This window comes from Petaurus breviceps, unplaced genomic scaffold (genome assembly GCF_028583685.1).
Source record: "Petaurus breviceps papuanus isolate PSGF00001 unplaced genomic scaffold, PetGlider_PUasm1.0 207, whole genome shotgun sequence".
Classification (NCBI taxonomy): Eukaryota; Metazoa; Chordata; class Mammalia; order Diprotodontia; family Petauridae; genus Petaurus; species Petaurus breviceps.
Genome location: NW_027185850.1, coordinates 21,458,138 through 21,473,302, shown reverse-complemented (window position 1 = coordinate 21,473,302; position 15,165 = coordinate 21,458,138). Strand labels below are relative to the sequence as shown.

The window sequence follows — 15,165 nt, the reverse complement described above, 5'->3', positions numbered from 1 at the left end:
CTTGTAGAGTCATTAGGATCAAATGAGATAATATTTGTAAAAGTGCTTAGCAGAGCACCTGGCATGTTGCAGTTGCTGTGTAATTTCTTTTCTTCTTTCAGTCTCTCCTACTGGATCATCATTCACATTCCATCTCCCAGCTCTCTGCCCTGGGCCCTCCTACGTTCCCTCTTTGGGTGACCTTGTCCAATGATCATCTTGGTTGATGATTCCCAGGTCTACATACCCAGCCCTCATCTCCCCTGGAGAGATTGCCTTCTGCTCACAATGGATCCAAAACGTAGCTTGTTATCCTAATCTCAAGGCACACACCATTCCTTCAGGCAGTTGTGTTCATGACCTTGTCAAACATGGCACCTCACCTCACTCACCAATGTATGGCTAAACCTCCTCATCTCTGTCTCTGCAGCATCTCTTGAGCTACCCCTTCTCTCCACTCACACAGCCCCTGCCCCCCTTTGGACCCCCATCGCTTTTTGAATGGCCAGCTCCATTCTTCATGAGAAGGAATATGGACAGAGTGCTGGACCTGGCATCAAAAAGACTTGGGTTCACATCCCACCTTAGCCACTTAGCGGTTGTGTGACCCTCACCTCTCTATGCTTCGGATTCCTCATCTGAAAAACGAGGGGGCTAGACTCTTTGGTCCCTATCACGTGTAACTCCATAATTCTCTGCTTCTCTGGTCATGTCCTCTCACTGGGACTACTGTGATAGCCTCCTAACAGGTCTCCTCATCTCAAGTATCTCTCCTCTCTGCTTCATCCTCCAGTCAAATACTCAAGAGACACCAGTGGATCTGTGATCTCTACGGTGTGGGCATTACCCCCAATGATGCAGGTTGCAGCCTACCAACATCGTGTGTAATTCTCATCCATGTCCTACCCACAAGTTCACCACAGGCTCATCCAATATGGTGAGTGCCTTGGTCATCTTCTCTGGGCATGGTAAGAATTCTAAGAAAGCTGTCTAGCCATCCATGGTTACCCTTTGTTCCTGCCATTTGATGCCTCATTGTTCTATGAAGCTTTTCCTGCTCTGCCAGTAGAGAACAGCAGGCTCTACCACCCTGGAACGGTCTTGAGTAAGGTTCTAGCACCGGATGTCATGTGATTTTCAAGGTGCAGCTCAGCTAAGCCTAGGAAGCTAGCCCCTTGGTGATTAATTCCTGGCTGTACAGTCCGTCCTTCACACTGATGTCTAATTGACATTCCTAAAGAAGAAGTCTAACCATGTTGCTTTCCTCCTCAAAAACCCAAGGAGCCCCATCATCCCAAGAGATACAATACATTAAAATCCAACCCCCTTCTCGTTTGGTGAACGGAACCTTTCAGACTGGACTCCACCAGCCTGATCAAACTGATTCCACATTATTCCCTTCCACCACCGGCTCCAGCCGAAGTGACTGAGTTTTGGCTCCCCATACATGACATTCTATTTCCCATGCCTTTGCATGTGCTTTGTCCCTCAACTCTCTTCCCTAAGGTGACAAAAAGGAAATAGAATAGAATACATAGAGGAACTAGCCTAAACAACTCCTCCAGCAAGGAGAGAAGAAAGAGCGCCAGACTGAGAAATTATCTAGGAATGCAAAGAAAAACGCCAGTAAGCACATTTTTCAGCCTAGGTCAGCACAAAGGGGAAGCCAGAAGCCTGTGGACACTAGGGGAGAGGTTCAGCCAGAAAAGCCTGCTCAGGAGGACAGATGCCGTCCCCTCCGGAGGTTCCCCTGAGAGACTCAGAGACATTACCTCATTCCCCAGAGCCCAGATCATACAGATCTGTATCAAAGAAGGCCCCACCATTCTTTCTAGAAGTGCACAGAACCTGACTGTGACAGGAAGTCCTGATCCAGGAAGTAAGGCCAGAAAAATGAGTAAAGATTAGAGAAACCAATGATTAAGACATACTATGGAGGGAGGAATGCTCAAGACACAAGCTAGCAAGACGGAAATGTCTCCCCACCATCTGCAAGGAAAGCAACATTCTTTCTCCCCCAAGTCCACGTTGCTCTCCCTGGTCACCTCTGCCTCTCTGGGGTCCTTCAAGGCTCAGCACAAATGCCTTTGCTCCCCAAGGCCCCCCCAATTGCCCCCTGCTCCTCACCATCTCCCTCAATATTAATTTGCATTTACTTTGAATATATTGGCATTTGCCTGTATACATTCCCCGCCCCCCCCCAATGTAAGCCCCCTGAGGGCCGGGCTTGTTTCATTTTTGTCATAATAGACTTGGGGCCTAGTGCTTAATACAGGCTTGTTGAGCTGAACTGAACCGGGTCAGAAGAAATAGATTCCAATCCTAGCTCTGCTCCTTGCTGCCTGTGTGACCTTGGGCAGTCTCTTCCTGTCTCTGGGCCTCAGTTTTCTTACCTATAAGAGGAAGGGGCTGGACTAGGTGACCCCTAGGATCCCCTCCACCTTTCAGTCCTAAGGTTCTCCCTCTGGAGAGACCACCACTAAATCTGACTGGCCTCTTGGGTACCCACTGATGATGCTACTAAGCCTCAGTTAAGTGTGCTAGCCAAGAAAAGCATTGAACCCGTGATCTGCCAGCGTTCTGAGGTGGCCAGTTGTCAATGGCTCCACTCTTCAGAATTTCATTGACCATTGAAGTATCAGGGTCAGCATGGAAAGTGACGGAGTGTGTGTGCGCACGTGCCTACATGGGGGAGGGGGATGATGGAAGAAACAATAGAAGAAGAACTTTGGAGAAGGAAATGACAAATCACTCCAGTATCTTTGCAAGAAACCCCACGAACAAAGTCCACAGGGTCACCTGGAGTTAATGACTGAGCAGCAACATGTGAATGATGTTTTAGGTCTGGAAGAAACCTTGGCGATCATTTTGTCCAGCTCCATCATGATGCAGAGGAGGAAGCTTAGAATGAGGGATCCCCGTCTTTTTTGGCCCCAAGGGCAGAACCGGGAATTATGGGGCTGGCAGGTTGGAGGAAGGAAAACCACTTGCACACCCTACAGATTGGAGCTGTCCAGCCACGGAAGAAATGACACTGAGTTCCCAGTCACTAAAAATCTTTGAGAGGGAAAATCACTTGACAATTTGGATCCCCAAATGAGGGTTTTCAGCAGCTTGGGTGTGCAGAACGGTGTTCCTGGTGCTGAGATGAATCGAATGTCTGGCTGGTGGCAGTAAACTGGAGCTCACAGTCAAGGCTACTTCAAAGTGGGCTGGCTCACCACTGGAATAGTGGGATCCTTCAACTTTAGGCTTGTCTAGAGGGACTTGGAGGGTATTCCTGGTCAGTAATGGGGTGGGGGGCAGACTCAACATCTCCAACATTCTGCTTTTTTTGTTTTTTGGAGGGAGGAGGGCAGGGCAATTGGGGTTAAGTGACTTGCCCAATGTCACATGGCTAGTTAGTGGTAAGTGTCTGAGGTTGGATTTGAGCTCAGGTCCTCCTGACTCCAGGGCCAGTGCTCTATTCACTGAGCCACCTAGCCACCCCAATTTTCAACATTCTGAATTCTAAGGGTCCTCTCTCCCAGCTCAAACATCTTAAAAGCCAAAGACCCCATGGACTCCCTACTTTATTCTCACCATCCCCTTTATACTCATTCCTCTCTTCCTCTTTCTCCCTCTCCCTCCTCCCTTCCCCCTTGACCAATAGATCTGTTATACTTTTTCTCTCTCAGCTCAGAAGTTACTTCCTTGACGACCATGGCTCAGAATCTGTCTCGCTGGAACATTGACCCTGAGAGGTTGACTCCTGCCTTCCCCAACAGGCTGAGTGTGTTTGGTCCAGCCACACCTTTATTTGTGCAGCCGCCAGAGGCAAAGCTGGGAATCCAACAAACAGCTCCTTCCCGCTCTCCCTCCTGCCCTCCTCCCCTTTCTAATCTGTTGACCCCAATAATGGGGAGGGTCTGATTTTCACCTTCAGGACTCCTCCTCTGACAAGAACAGGGTCTGAGTCATTCTCTCAGCAGAGGTGGGACCAGAAGGGCTTCTTGGTTTTTGTTTTTTAAATCTTAAGTTCTGCTAACCTATGGGGGTGAGGGTTAGGGTTAGGGTTAGGGTTAGGGTTTGGGGGGAATCAGTTAAGGGTTAGGGTTAGGGTTAGGGTTAGGGTTAGGGTTAGGGTTTGGGGGGAATCAGTTAAGGGCTACTCACAAATAAAAAACAAGTAAATATGTTTGGGGGGATGTTATGTATTTGTTTCTGTGTATATAGGTATGAAGTGATTTTTTTCATAGGACTCCTGACCTTCTCCATGTACTATGTGGAACACGAAGAGATAATATGGCACAGTGGAAAGTGTGCTGGATTTAGGGTCAGAGGACTTGGGTTTGAATCCCAGCTCCGCCACTTACTATCTGTGTGACCTTGGGGAAGTCAACTAACTTCCCTGGGCCTTGGTTTCCTCATCTGTAAATGAAGGAGGATGAATTAAATGGATTCTGAAGTGCCTTCCAACTTTCAGCTTAAGGTTGTATAACATCTCAAAAGAATCTAAAACTGTTGGTGACAAGAGATAGAGAGCATTTTGGAATATACAATGGATAAGTTTGAATAATTAAATTAAAAAGTTGTTGCACAAACAAAACCAATGCAGCCAAGATTAGAAGGAAAACAGGAAACTGGGATAAAATTTTTACAGCAAGTTTCTCTGATAAAGGCCTATCTTCTCAAATATATGGAAAATTGAGTCAAATTTATAAGAATACAAGTCATTCCCCAATTGGTAAATGGTCAGATGAAATGAATAGGCAATTTTTGGGTGAAGAAATCAAAGCTATCTATAGTCACATTAAAAAAAATGCTCTATATCACTACTGATTAGAGAAATGCAAATTGAAACAACTCTGAGATACCACATAATATCTGTCAGATTAGCTAATATGGCAGAAAGGGAGAATGATAAATGTTGGAGGGGATGTAGGAAAACCATGACACTAATGCACTGTTGGTGGAGTTGTGAACTGATCCAACCATTCTGGAGAGCAATTTGGAACCATGCCCGAGGGGCTATAAATCTGTGCATACCCTTTGACTCAGTAATGCTACTACTAGGTCTGCATACCAAATAGATCATAAAAAAGGCAAAATGACCCACATGTACAAAAATATTGATAGCAGTTCTTTCTGTGGTGGCAAAGAAATGGAAATTAAGGGGATGCCCATCAATTGGGGAATGGTTGAACAAGTTGTGGTATATGAATGTAATGGAATACTATTGTGATGTAAGAAATGATGAACAGGCTGACTTCAGGAAAACCTGGAAACACTTATATGAACTGATGCTGAGTGAAGTGAGCAGAACCAGGAGAACATTGTACATAGTAATAGCAACATTGTAAGATGATCATCTGTGAGTGATTTAGCTGTTCTCAGCAATACAAAGATCCAAGACAATTCTGAAGAACCTATGATGAAAAAAATGTTATCCTTCTCTAGAGAAAGAAGAGCTGGTGGAATCTGAATGCAGATCAAAGCATACTGGGTTCTTTTTTTAACTTTATTTTTCTTGGGGCTTTTTGTCTGTTTTCTTTCACAACATGACTAATATGGAAATAAGTTTTACATGATTGCACATGTATAATAACCTTTCTCAAACTGCTTGCCTTTTCCATGAGGAGGAAAGGAGGGAAGATGGGAAGTTGTGTGAGAGAGAATTTGGAACTCAAAATTGTAAAAAAAAAAAAAAAAAAAAAAAAAAAAAACAATAACTCAGAGCTTAACTTTCAATGTGTAATTAGAAAAAAAAATATTTAAAAGAATTTTTTTAATTAAAAAGAAAAAGGGCATGGTGGGTGTCAGCAGGCCGAGGAGTGATAGGGGTGACTCCCATGAAAAACTGGCCAAAAGCCCTTCTCAAGGAAATGTGTGAGTTGAAGAGGAGGGGGGCCAGTTGTGCCAATAACACCCCCAAGGGCTGCAGTGGTGTCCATTAGGTATTAAAAGAGTCAGGGGTAGGCTGCCATCTCGGGGACTGCTGGGGATTTTCCATGGAGCCTTTATTGAAAGACAAGGTCAAGAAACAGAAAGGAGGAGAAGGGTCTGCACAGGCTGGGATATGCCGCCGTGGGCAGGGGTTGTCTAGTGGCATAAGAATGAAAAAGATGAGGTGAGTTTCAGTCAACTGATTTCAAATGGAATGTTGTAATTTTAAAACTAATTCCATTCAATCCAACCAAGATCTTCAAATATGCCCATTTCCTATTTTTGGCATTTTCATTTGTTTTGTGTCCAAATTAAAATCAATGTGGGAAACTCCTACTGTGGGGACTTGATTTACTTGGGTGACTTTCCAGGCCTAGATTTCCTCATCCATAGAATTAGGGGGTGGCTCATAAAGCCTTTTCTAGCTCCAAATCAGTGATCCCACAACTTCAGGTGAGTGACGATGTGAATTGTCCATCTTAGAGAGTTGCCCAGGTCCACTGAGAAGTGAGGGGACTTGCCCATGGTCACACTGACAGTATATGTCCAAAGAATTTGGATTCAAGTCTCCTTGATTCTGAGGTTGGCCGCCAGGAAATGCCCTATGACAGGCTGCTTCTCTCTGTCATGGTTAATTATTGTACTGGAGGGTGGTATTAGAAGGAAGGAAGGAAACAAACATTTACTTGGTGCCTACTTTATGCCAGGCAGTTTGCTAAAAGTGCTTTACTGGTACATAACTCCCAGTGTGGAAACTCCCTCTCACAATGCCTATTGGCAACCTATCCAAACCTATTACACATTTCAGCCAAAATGGCCTATTTTCTATCTACATCCCACTTGTTTGCCTTTGCGTGGGCTGTCCCCCTGATGCCTGGAATGGTCTTCTTCCATATTCCTGTCTCTTGGATTTCTTGCTTTCTTTCAGGGCTCAGTTTAAATGCCCTCCCCTTCATGGGGCCATTCCCGGTTGCCCCAGCTAACAAATGCTTCCACTCATTATGCTGTATCAGTCTTCGTTCTTGGAGGGGCAGAGGGCCTGGGTCTATAATTTCACTGGTATAAGGAATTCTTGGATCAGAGGAAATTCTCCCTCTCAAACTCTTCAACTTTTAATCTTAGAATGGCCTGGAGGCATTGAGCGGTTAAGGGACTTGCCTAGGGTCACCTAGCCAACAGACAAGTGTCAGAACCAAGACTCAGACCCAGGTTTTCCTGGATCCAAGGCCAAATCTCTATCCTCTATGCCAGGTCACTTGTCATGTTTACTGAAAAGGAAAGAAACGGAAGAGGAGGAGGAGAGAGGGAAAGGAAGAGAAAGGAACACCTGGAGAAAGCACCCAGGAACCACCTGCTTTTGCCTCCAAAGAGTCTCCCGCCTCTTTTCTCCACATCCAATCAGCTGCCAGGTCAGACAGACCGTAGGTGCCATACATCTCCCATCCACCACTCTGCATGGACTCACTGGACCACACACTGGTTCAAGCCCTTCTCACCCTTCAGTAGACGAGGTACTGGCACTTTAACTAGTCTTCCTTCTCTCTCCCCTCTAACCCATCCTGTAAGATGACCAATTCATAACCTCCCTTTCTCAGAAGTCCTTACTGTCTCCAGGATGAAGTTCACATTCCTTAGCCTCAGGTCCCATCATGTGCCCTCAACAAAGCCTTTCAACTTTATCTCTCACTGCTCCCTTCAGTCATTCTTAGTTTCTAGACTGGATGACTCATTTCCTCCTGAAAATACTTCATATTCTCTCACTTCCAAGCCTTTGCACACTCTAGGCCCACAGCCAAGAGTGCCTGACTCTCATCCCTCATCTCCTCCTCCTTCTTCAAGGTCTATCTTGGGTGCCCCCTCCTACATGAAACTTTCCCTGTTGATCCCCCTAGACAGAGAGGCTCTCTCCTTCCTTTCTTGGAGCAGCTGGCTGGTGCAGTGGATAGATCCCTGGACCTCGAGTCTGAAAAGCCTGAGTTCAAATCCAGCCTCAAACAGTTACTAGCTGTGTGACTCTAGAAAAGTCACTTAACTTGTTTTGCCTCAGTTTTCCTAACTGTAAAATGGGGATAATAATAGCACCTACTTCTCAGAGTTTTTATAAGAATCAAATGAAATAATATTTGTAAAGTGCTTTGCAAGTTGTAAAAGACTATAAAATTTTACCACTCCTCCTCCTCCCCCTCCTCCTCCCCCTCCCCCTCCCCCTCCTTCTCTCTCCTTCTCTGAGTTTCTGCAGCATGGTTTGCCTCTCTCTGGATGTCCTTCTGATACCACCACATCCTCTACATTAGCTCCGTGGGTCCATTTCAAGAGACCCAGGCCAAATGAGGTGAGTTTCAGTCAACTGATTTCAAATGGAACACTATCATTTTAAAATTAATTTCGGTCAATCCAACCAGGATCTTCAAATATGCCAATTTCATATTTTTGCCATTTTCATTTGTTTTGTGTCCAAATTAAAATCAGTATGGGAAACTCCCAATATGACAACTCGATTTGCCTGGATGACTCTCCAGGCCAAATTCCTTGTCTGTAGAATTAGGGGGGTTGGCTTGAGTGACTCATAGGGTCCCTTCTAGCTCCAAGTCAGTGAGCTGATCTGGAAAGTGGGGTGTAGCTAAGGAACTACATTAAAGCAGAAGGAAGATCTGAGTTCAAATCCCACCTCTGACAGTCTCTAGCTGTGTTATCATGGACAAATCATGGCACCTTTCTTGGTCTTAAGCAAGGAATGAGTCACCCCGTTCATGTCTTGTCTCTCTGACCAGACCGTGAGAAATGCCAAGGAGTGGAATTTGTATTGGACACTAGTGACCACAGAGGGAGGCTTTGAACTTTTTAATTAATGTTGGGAATGAATGAATGTGCATGAGCAGTAATATCCCTTGGGCCAGAGGCAGCCACACTAAGGACAAGGGGCTCCCTCTCCCCTTCTTAGGTACCGTGTTCCCTTATGAACAATGATGGAGATAACTGAAATGATAACTCACTCACATTTCAATGGCACTTTTCCATTTGAAGAGGGGTTTCCCTGAAGTACCCCTGTGGCCTTTATGATTTTTATAGCCCATTTTACAGAGAAGGAAACTGAGGCCCAGAGAGCTTTGAGGGTCTTGTCAGTGAGTGTCAGAGCTAGGGTTCAGACCCAGGTCTTCTGAGGAGGCCAGATAAAGGACAGGGAGCTTGGAGAGATGTTCCTGGGCATTCCACCCAGCCTGAGTCAGCCTCCCTCAGGGCCCCAGGGCAACACACCCCACTAAGCTGTTCTCCGTCCACTTTCCTGGTATCTTCTGCGGCCCACTACAAACAGGTTTCTCCACTATCTCCCTCTTTCCCACTCCCCACCAATGGGAGGTTTGTCCTGAGAAGCCTCTAGAGAGTCCAATGATAGGACCTCCAATGTGGTCTTTATTTCTCACCTCCTCCAGACAGCCTTTCCTGATCCTTGCCTGAAACTGATGGTGTGTGTGTGTGTGTGTGTGTGAGCACATAGTAAGTATTCACTAAATGCTTGATTGACTGTCTGACTGAGTGTCCCTCACCCAATGGGCTTCATTTGCTCATCTGTAAACAGGGGGATGTTAGACTGTGTGACCTCTGAAAGTCCAACTCCAGACCTGCCATTCTGACCCAGCGAGGGTATGACCCCAGGGCTGGGGGCAGAAGCATAGAAAAAGGAAGAGGCCTTCAGAGTACAGAGGAGTGATCACCTTTCTATACTGTTTTAAAGGAGACTCCTCCTAAGATGTTAGAACAGATAAGCAGCAAGTGGTACTATGTGCCTGGTGCTGTGCTGTTCCGGTCCTTAGCCTGCAGAAGGTTAGACTCCAGAATGGAAAGGCAGCTTGGAACCATGCAAAAGAAGTTGGCTTCTGCATCAGCAGGACTCTGTATATGTGACTGTGAGCAAATCCCTTCACTTGCCAAGGTCCTGGGCAATTCTCTAAGACTATACACTTCAGAGAAAGTGCCAGCCTGCCTTGGGAGTGGGAGTATCCTCATATGGGAGTGCCCTGTTCTGGAAATCACAGGCTCAGTCCCTGTACCTATGAAAGCAGGACATTGTATATTTATTTACATGAATGTATCTTTGACCACTTCCATGTTCAAGGTCCTATGCTCAGAGCAGGGGAGATACAAAGAAAAATGCACCAGCATCCTAGACCTTTAGGAGTTTGAAATCTGGTCGGGGACATATGATGAGCTAGTATTTTCCTGCAATCTGTGGGCATCTGCTGGAAGTGAGCGATAGAGAGGACAGGCAGAGGACTGTGGGGACTCTGAGGAAGAAGGAAATCACTGTTGGCTAGGGGGAACTGAGGCAGGCTGCCCAGTAAAGGAGGCACCCAGGCTGAGCCTTGAATGATGGGAAACACTTCACCAGACAGAGATAAGAGGAAAGCCATTCATGGTGGAGGAAATGCATGAGTACCGTGCAGGGAGCAGATCACGGACTGTATAAAGGGCCATGGGTATTGCTGCAGTTTACAACTCATGAAGGGGAATAGTGAGACTTAAGACTGGGAAAGTTGGGTGGGGCAGATTGTGGGATGGCTTTGGACTCCAGGCTCAGGATCTGGACTTGATGGGGGTGCCAATGGGCAGCCATTGAAGCTTCCATACAGCTCAGCTTTGGCTTGGATCCCCTCAGGGACGGGGAACTCACTATCTTCTGAGGGAGCTCAAGCCTCTTTGGGACAGCTAGCATCAGCGGGAAGCGGGTCTTGCCATCCAGACCAAATCTGCTTCTCTGAGACTTCCTCCCGGCTCCTGCTCTTGATTTTTGTGGATAAGAGGAGCAGGTCTGCTCTCTCCTCCACACACCAAAGGCAGCACCATGGGCCCTGGACACTCCCCTCTCAGGCTAAATGGGCCCAGTGCCTTTAACAGATAGAGGACCGTGAGGCATGTTCTCCCATCCTCTGAGCATCCTGCTTGTCCCAGAGCTTGTCAGTGCCCTCCCTAATGTAGGGCACCCTGAATCAAGAACAATCATCCATGTGACCCAATAAACATGGGGACGGAGGGCCTGAGGCTCCCTCCATTTCCTCTGTCTAGACCCTGTGACGCCCCAAGAGAATGACAGCTTTCTGGGGGCAGGGACTGTGCTTGTCTTTCATCGTGCTCTCTGTGTAATTCCATAGTACTACCTGTACCTGGCACATAGCAATGATTAATAAGTGCTTCCTGACTGATTGGCTGGGTAGCCCTTCCTTCCCCGGACGGCTTCCAGCAGTGTCTGGACAGTGCTTGTGAAAGATGAAACAGAAGGACTCCTAAAGTCAGGCTAGATGCCCTGCCAGGTCCCTCCTGGCTCTGACAGGCCGTGGAGTTTTAGCTCTGACAATCCCTCTCAGCTTGTGTGTGTTGGATGAATACCTGAGGGGGTCTGCTTAATCAGTGCTTGTCCTCTGCCTCCATCTCTCCTCAGTCTGCCAAACCTCTTCCTTTATCCCACCATCTTTCCAAGTCCCCCAGAGAACCAAAGCACCCCCAAAGGGCTGGGGCAGGTCACTGACCTTCTTCTGCCCGTAGGCCAGGCCTTTGTCATAGAGGGCAATGCCAGCAGTCAGCTTCTGGACCTGGTCACTCTCGCTCACGAAGCCCACGTCAAAGGCCGAGGCGTAGCCCTGCTCGGCCAGGCATCGGGCTGCCCGGAGCTGGAGCTCCCCATCGGCCAGCCCTTCCTCGTCAGCCTCCAGGCCCATGAGGCCAGACAGCGTCTCAGTGCAGCGGGCCCCCTCCTGCTCCAGGCCCAGTTGATCATAGACGTAAGCCAGGTTGGCCCAGGCGTTAAGGTTGTCAGGTGCCTCCTGGGTCACCTGCAGGAAAAGCTCCCGGGCCTGCTGCAGCTCCTCCAGGTAGAAGGTGAAAACCCCCAGGAGGTTCCTCACCGCATACTGTAGGGGCCCAGCCTCGAACTCTAGCTCAGTCCGAAGGCTCTCCCTCTGCAGCTTCATGTCTCTGCCTCGGAAGGGGGCCCGGGAGCCCGGCTCAAAGTTCAGGTTCAGGTCCAGGTGGAAGTGGCCAGGGAGGTAAGCCATCTCCTCCATGAGCGCTTCAATGTCGTCCTCGGGCATCCCCCCCTCGTTGTCTCCCAGAGGCAGAGGCCCAGCATCAGGGAGGACCTGGAGCCTGGTGTTGGGGGGCAAGCCCTCCATCTGGAGGAAGCGGGTCCCAGGGCTGCTGCTGCCTAGCTGTGTGAACTCAGGCGAGTAGGACTTCCCTTCTCCCCGCTCCAGTCCCCATCTGTAAAATGAGGGGGTTGGATGAGACAATTTCTAAGGGTCCTTCCAGCCTGAGAGCCCACACACCTATGGTGCTGCAGCTCTGGCAGGGAGAGGGCCAAGCCCTCCTACCTGGCTCTTCAGGTTTGTCAAAGTCTAGGGGAGGAGCTTGTCGGGGAGAGGCCTCCCTAGAGGAAATGCAATGTAAAGGTCAGTGGGTGCTGGGCGGCTGCCCCAGCCAGAGAGGATTCAGAGCTCTGAGGGGCCTCAGAGAAGACAGGGTGAGAGCTGAGGGTGGAATTGGCAATCATCTAGTCCAAGAGTGGGGAACCTGCAGTCTCGAGGCCACATGCCACCCTTTGACTGAATCTAAACTTCACAGGACATTAAGTCTGGATTCAGTCAAACAAATTTGTGCTTGAGGATCTAGAGGCCCACATGTGGCCTTGACCAGTCTAGTGCCCTCATTTATCAGGACTTATTCCCAGAGGAGGTCACACCATAGGAACTAGCAGACTGGGGAAGTGAGCCCCATTCCTAGCTTGGTGAGTGGGAAAATACCCAGGCTGAGGATGATTAGCAGTCTGCTGGCTGGCTGACTCCCCTCCCTGTCCTCCACCCACAACACCCTCCGAGAGTGATTCCCAAGGTAGCAGAAGGAGGTGTGACTGAACAGCTAGGAGACATGTTTCCATTTTTGTTCCGGCAAACTGTTAAGACCAGCCCTGCCAAGCCAGATGTGTTGTGAAAGAGAGGCATGATGGGGAAGCAGCTGAGGGAAGAATCAGATCCGGAGCTGGGCTGTTGGGCCAGCTGGAGTCTGGCTCTGGTCTTGCCCCCTTGCACCGGCCCCTTCTCCACTCTGGCCTCAGTTTCCTCTTTTGTCAGAGGAGTGTGGTGGGTTTAATAGGGATAAATGGACAATAAATAAATAAACAAACACTTTTGTTAAAAAGAAAAAAAGAAAAGAAATCCATTTCATAAGGACAATATGTGGGAGGAAGAGCTAGACAGCTGTACACTTTGAAAAGGTCCGTTATTATTCCAGATTTAAATCCTAGGAAAACAACAAGTAGTCTTTATAGAATGATTAATCTTGAAAAATGTTATGGGGGCAGCTGGTTGGTTCGGTGAATAGAGCATTGACCCTGGAATCAGGAGGACCTGAGTTCAAATCTGGCCTCAGACACTTAACACAAAACTAGTGTGACCTTGGGCAAGTCACTTAACCCCAATTGCCCTACCTTCCCCCTCCAAAAAAAAAGTTATGGATACCTTATGTTTTTATATATAAATATAGAAGCGGGAGGCTGGCTCTATCTTCTGGTTTCCTCCAAATTAATTACAACTGAATGACTCCCAAGTCACAGTGTGGTGGCTTCCTTCCAGGGGCATCTCTGAGGGTGCTTTCCTCCAACTCCAGAGCCTCAGTGAGGCATTGCCTAGGGGGATGTCTCTACTTATTGGCTACCCTGAAGATCTCTGTCACTTACCTCATGTGTGACCTTGGGCAAGTCCCTTCCCTGGGCCTCAGTTTCCTCTTCTGTAAAATGAAGGAGTTAAATTAGATGGTCTCTGAGGTGCTTTAATAAGGTAATAGATATAGTCAGATAAAATCAACAGGCATTTACTAAGTGCCTACTACATGCTAGGCATTGTGCTAAGCAAGGGGGATGAAAGGAAGGCACAGACAGTCCTGGCCCTCAGGGAACTCCCAGTCCAGTGGGAGACATGACACAGAAACACCTGGGCACAAACAGGATATGAGGATGAGATGGCAAAGGCTGGAAGGAGAAACGGGGGAATCTCCAAGGGAGGCATTGGCTTTAAAGAGGGAGTGGGAAAGACTTATGGAAGCAGGTGGAATGCAGGGTGCTTTGTGGACCTCACAGACCCTATGAACATCATTCCTCAAAGTGATTGTTGTTGTCTGATCTCTGTTCCCCTCTGACCCCGTCTTGCCTCCCTGTGACCCCACTGGTCATTGGAGGTGGCCCAGATTCAGATACCTGTGGGATCTGTGCAAGGGGCTGGGGCACAGGGAACCCCCGATAAATAATCCAAAAGGGAGGCAGCTGGGAGGCCGGAAAGCCCGTCATGAGACAGAAATGACTTCTCCTCTGAGAAGGGAATCTGTTTCGGTTCGTGTGCATTCGAGAGCTCGTACACGCGCGCGCGCACTCACTCTCACACACACACACTCACACACACACACACACACACACACACACACCTTAGAGACTGACAAATGAAAAAGGGCAGATGATAAAGCAGATGAAACAAGAATGGGTGATGGAGCCTATTGAGGACCACGGCCAGTGGGGCTCTGACCTTGATGGCTGAATAAGCCCTCTCAGCATGAGACCCTGTTAAACAGCCTTGGATCGGTTCCCCATCCCCCAGGAAGGCTCACAGGCTTGGGCTTCACATCTCAGCCTGGGAACAAGGATGCTTGCAGTGTTCTCAGGGGACACTAGCATAATGTTGCACTGTAGTATTAACTAGAAGCCTTGGGACAACTCCATCCTGCTCTAGGGAAGTTTAGGGAGGTTTGGAACATCCTGCCCGGTTCTCGTCCCTGATAACTAGGGTAGAGCACACGGCCGTCACATATGAGGCGAATGGGAGCTAGGACACTGGTGTCATCCCAAAGATAGCAGCTTATAAGACTATGCAGTTCCACACTATATGTACTGGACTCTTAGCTGAATAAAGTTGACTCAGTTTTCCACCATAGTGGAATCCCGTCTTGTTTATGATTGTCAACCTCTGGGTAAGTAACTCTTTTATCAATCTTTTCACCTCACATTCTCAGCTCTGCTGCTGGCCGGCAGGGCTCCTCTCTACCACTATCTTAGACACTGCCACAGAAGGGCAGGGGTCCCTGGGTGGGCTTGGTTTCCCACAGGGGCCCCCTTGGGCAGTCCCACCAAGGGCTGTGTCCCCCAGCTATGTTTTTAGGGTAAGAGTCTTCCCAGCCATAGTCGACTGCCAAGAGGGAGCATCCCATCATCAACAAATGCATGTCAGG

General features: G+C 48.1%; 1 protein-coding gene across 1 annotated transcript in view; it reads right to left on the bottom strand.

Annotated features, from left to right (window-relative positions):
- The window catches only part of LOC138164948 (tetratricopeptide repeat protein 22-like), a 39,740-nt gene extending 27,473 nt beyond the window's left edge, over positions 1 to 12,267 (bottom strand). Inside the window, exon 1 of the mRNA XM_069092933.1 lies at positions 11,427 to 12,267. Within this exon, the coding sequence (XP_068949034.1) occupies positions 11,427 to 12,068 (642 nt within the window). The 5' untranslated portion in view covers positions 12,069 to 12,267. The remainder of the gene's footprint in view (positions 1 to 11,426) is intronic.
- Positions 12,268 to 15,165: the final 2,898 nt, after the last annotated feature.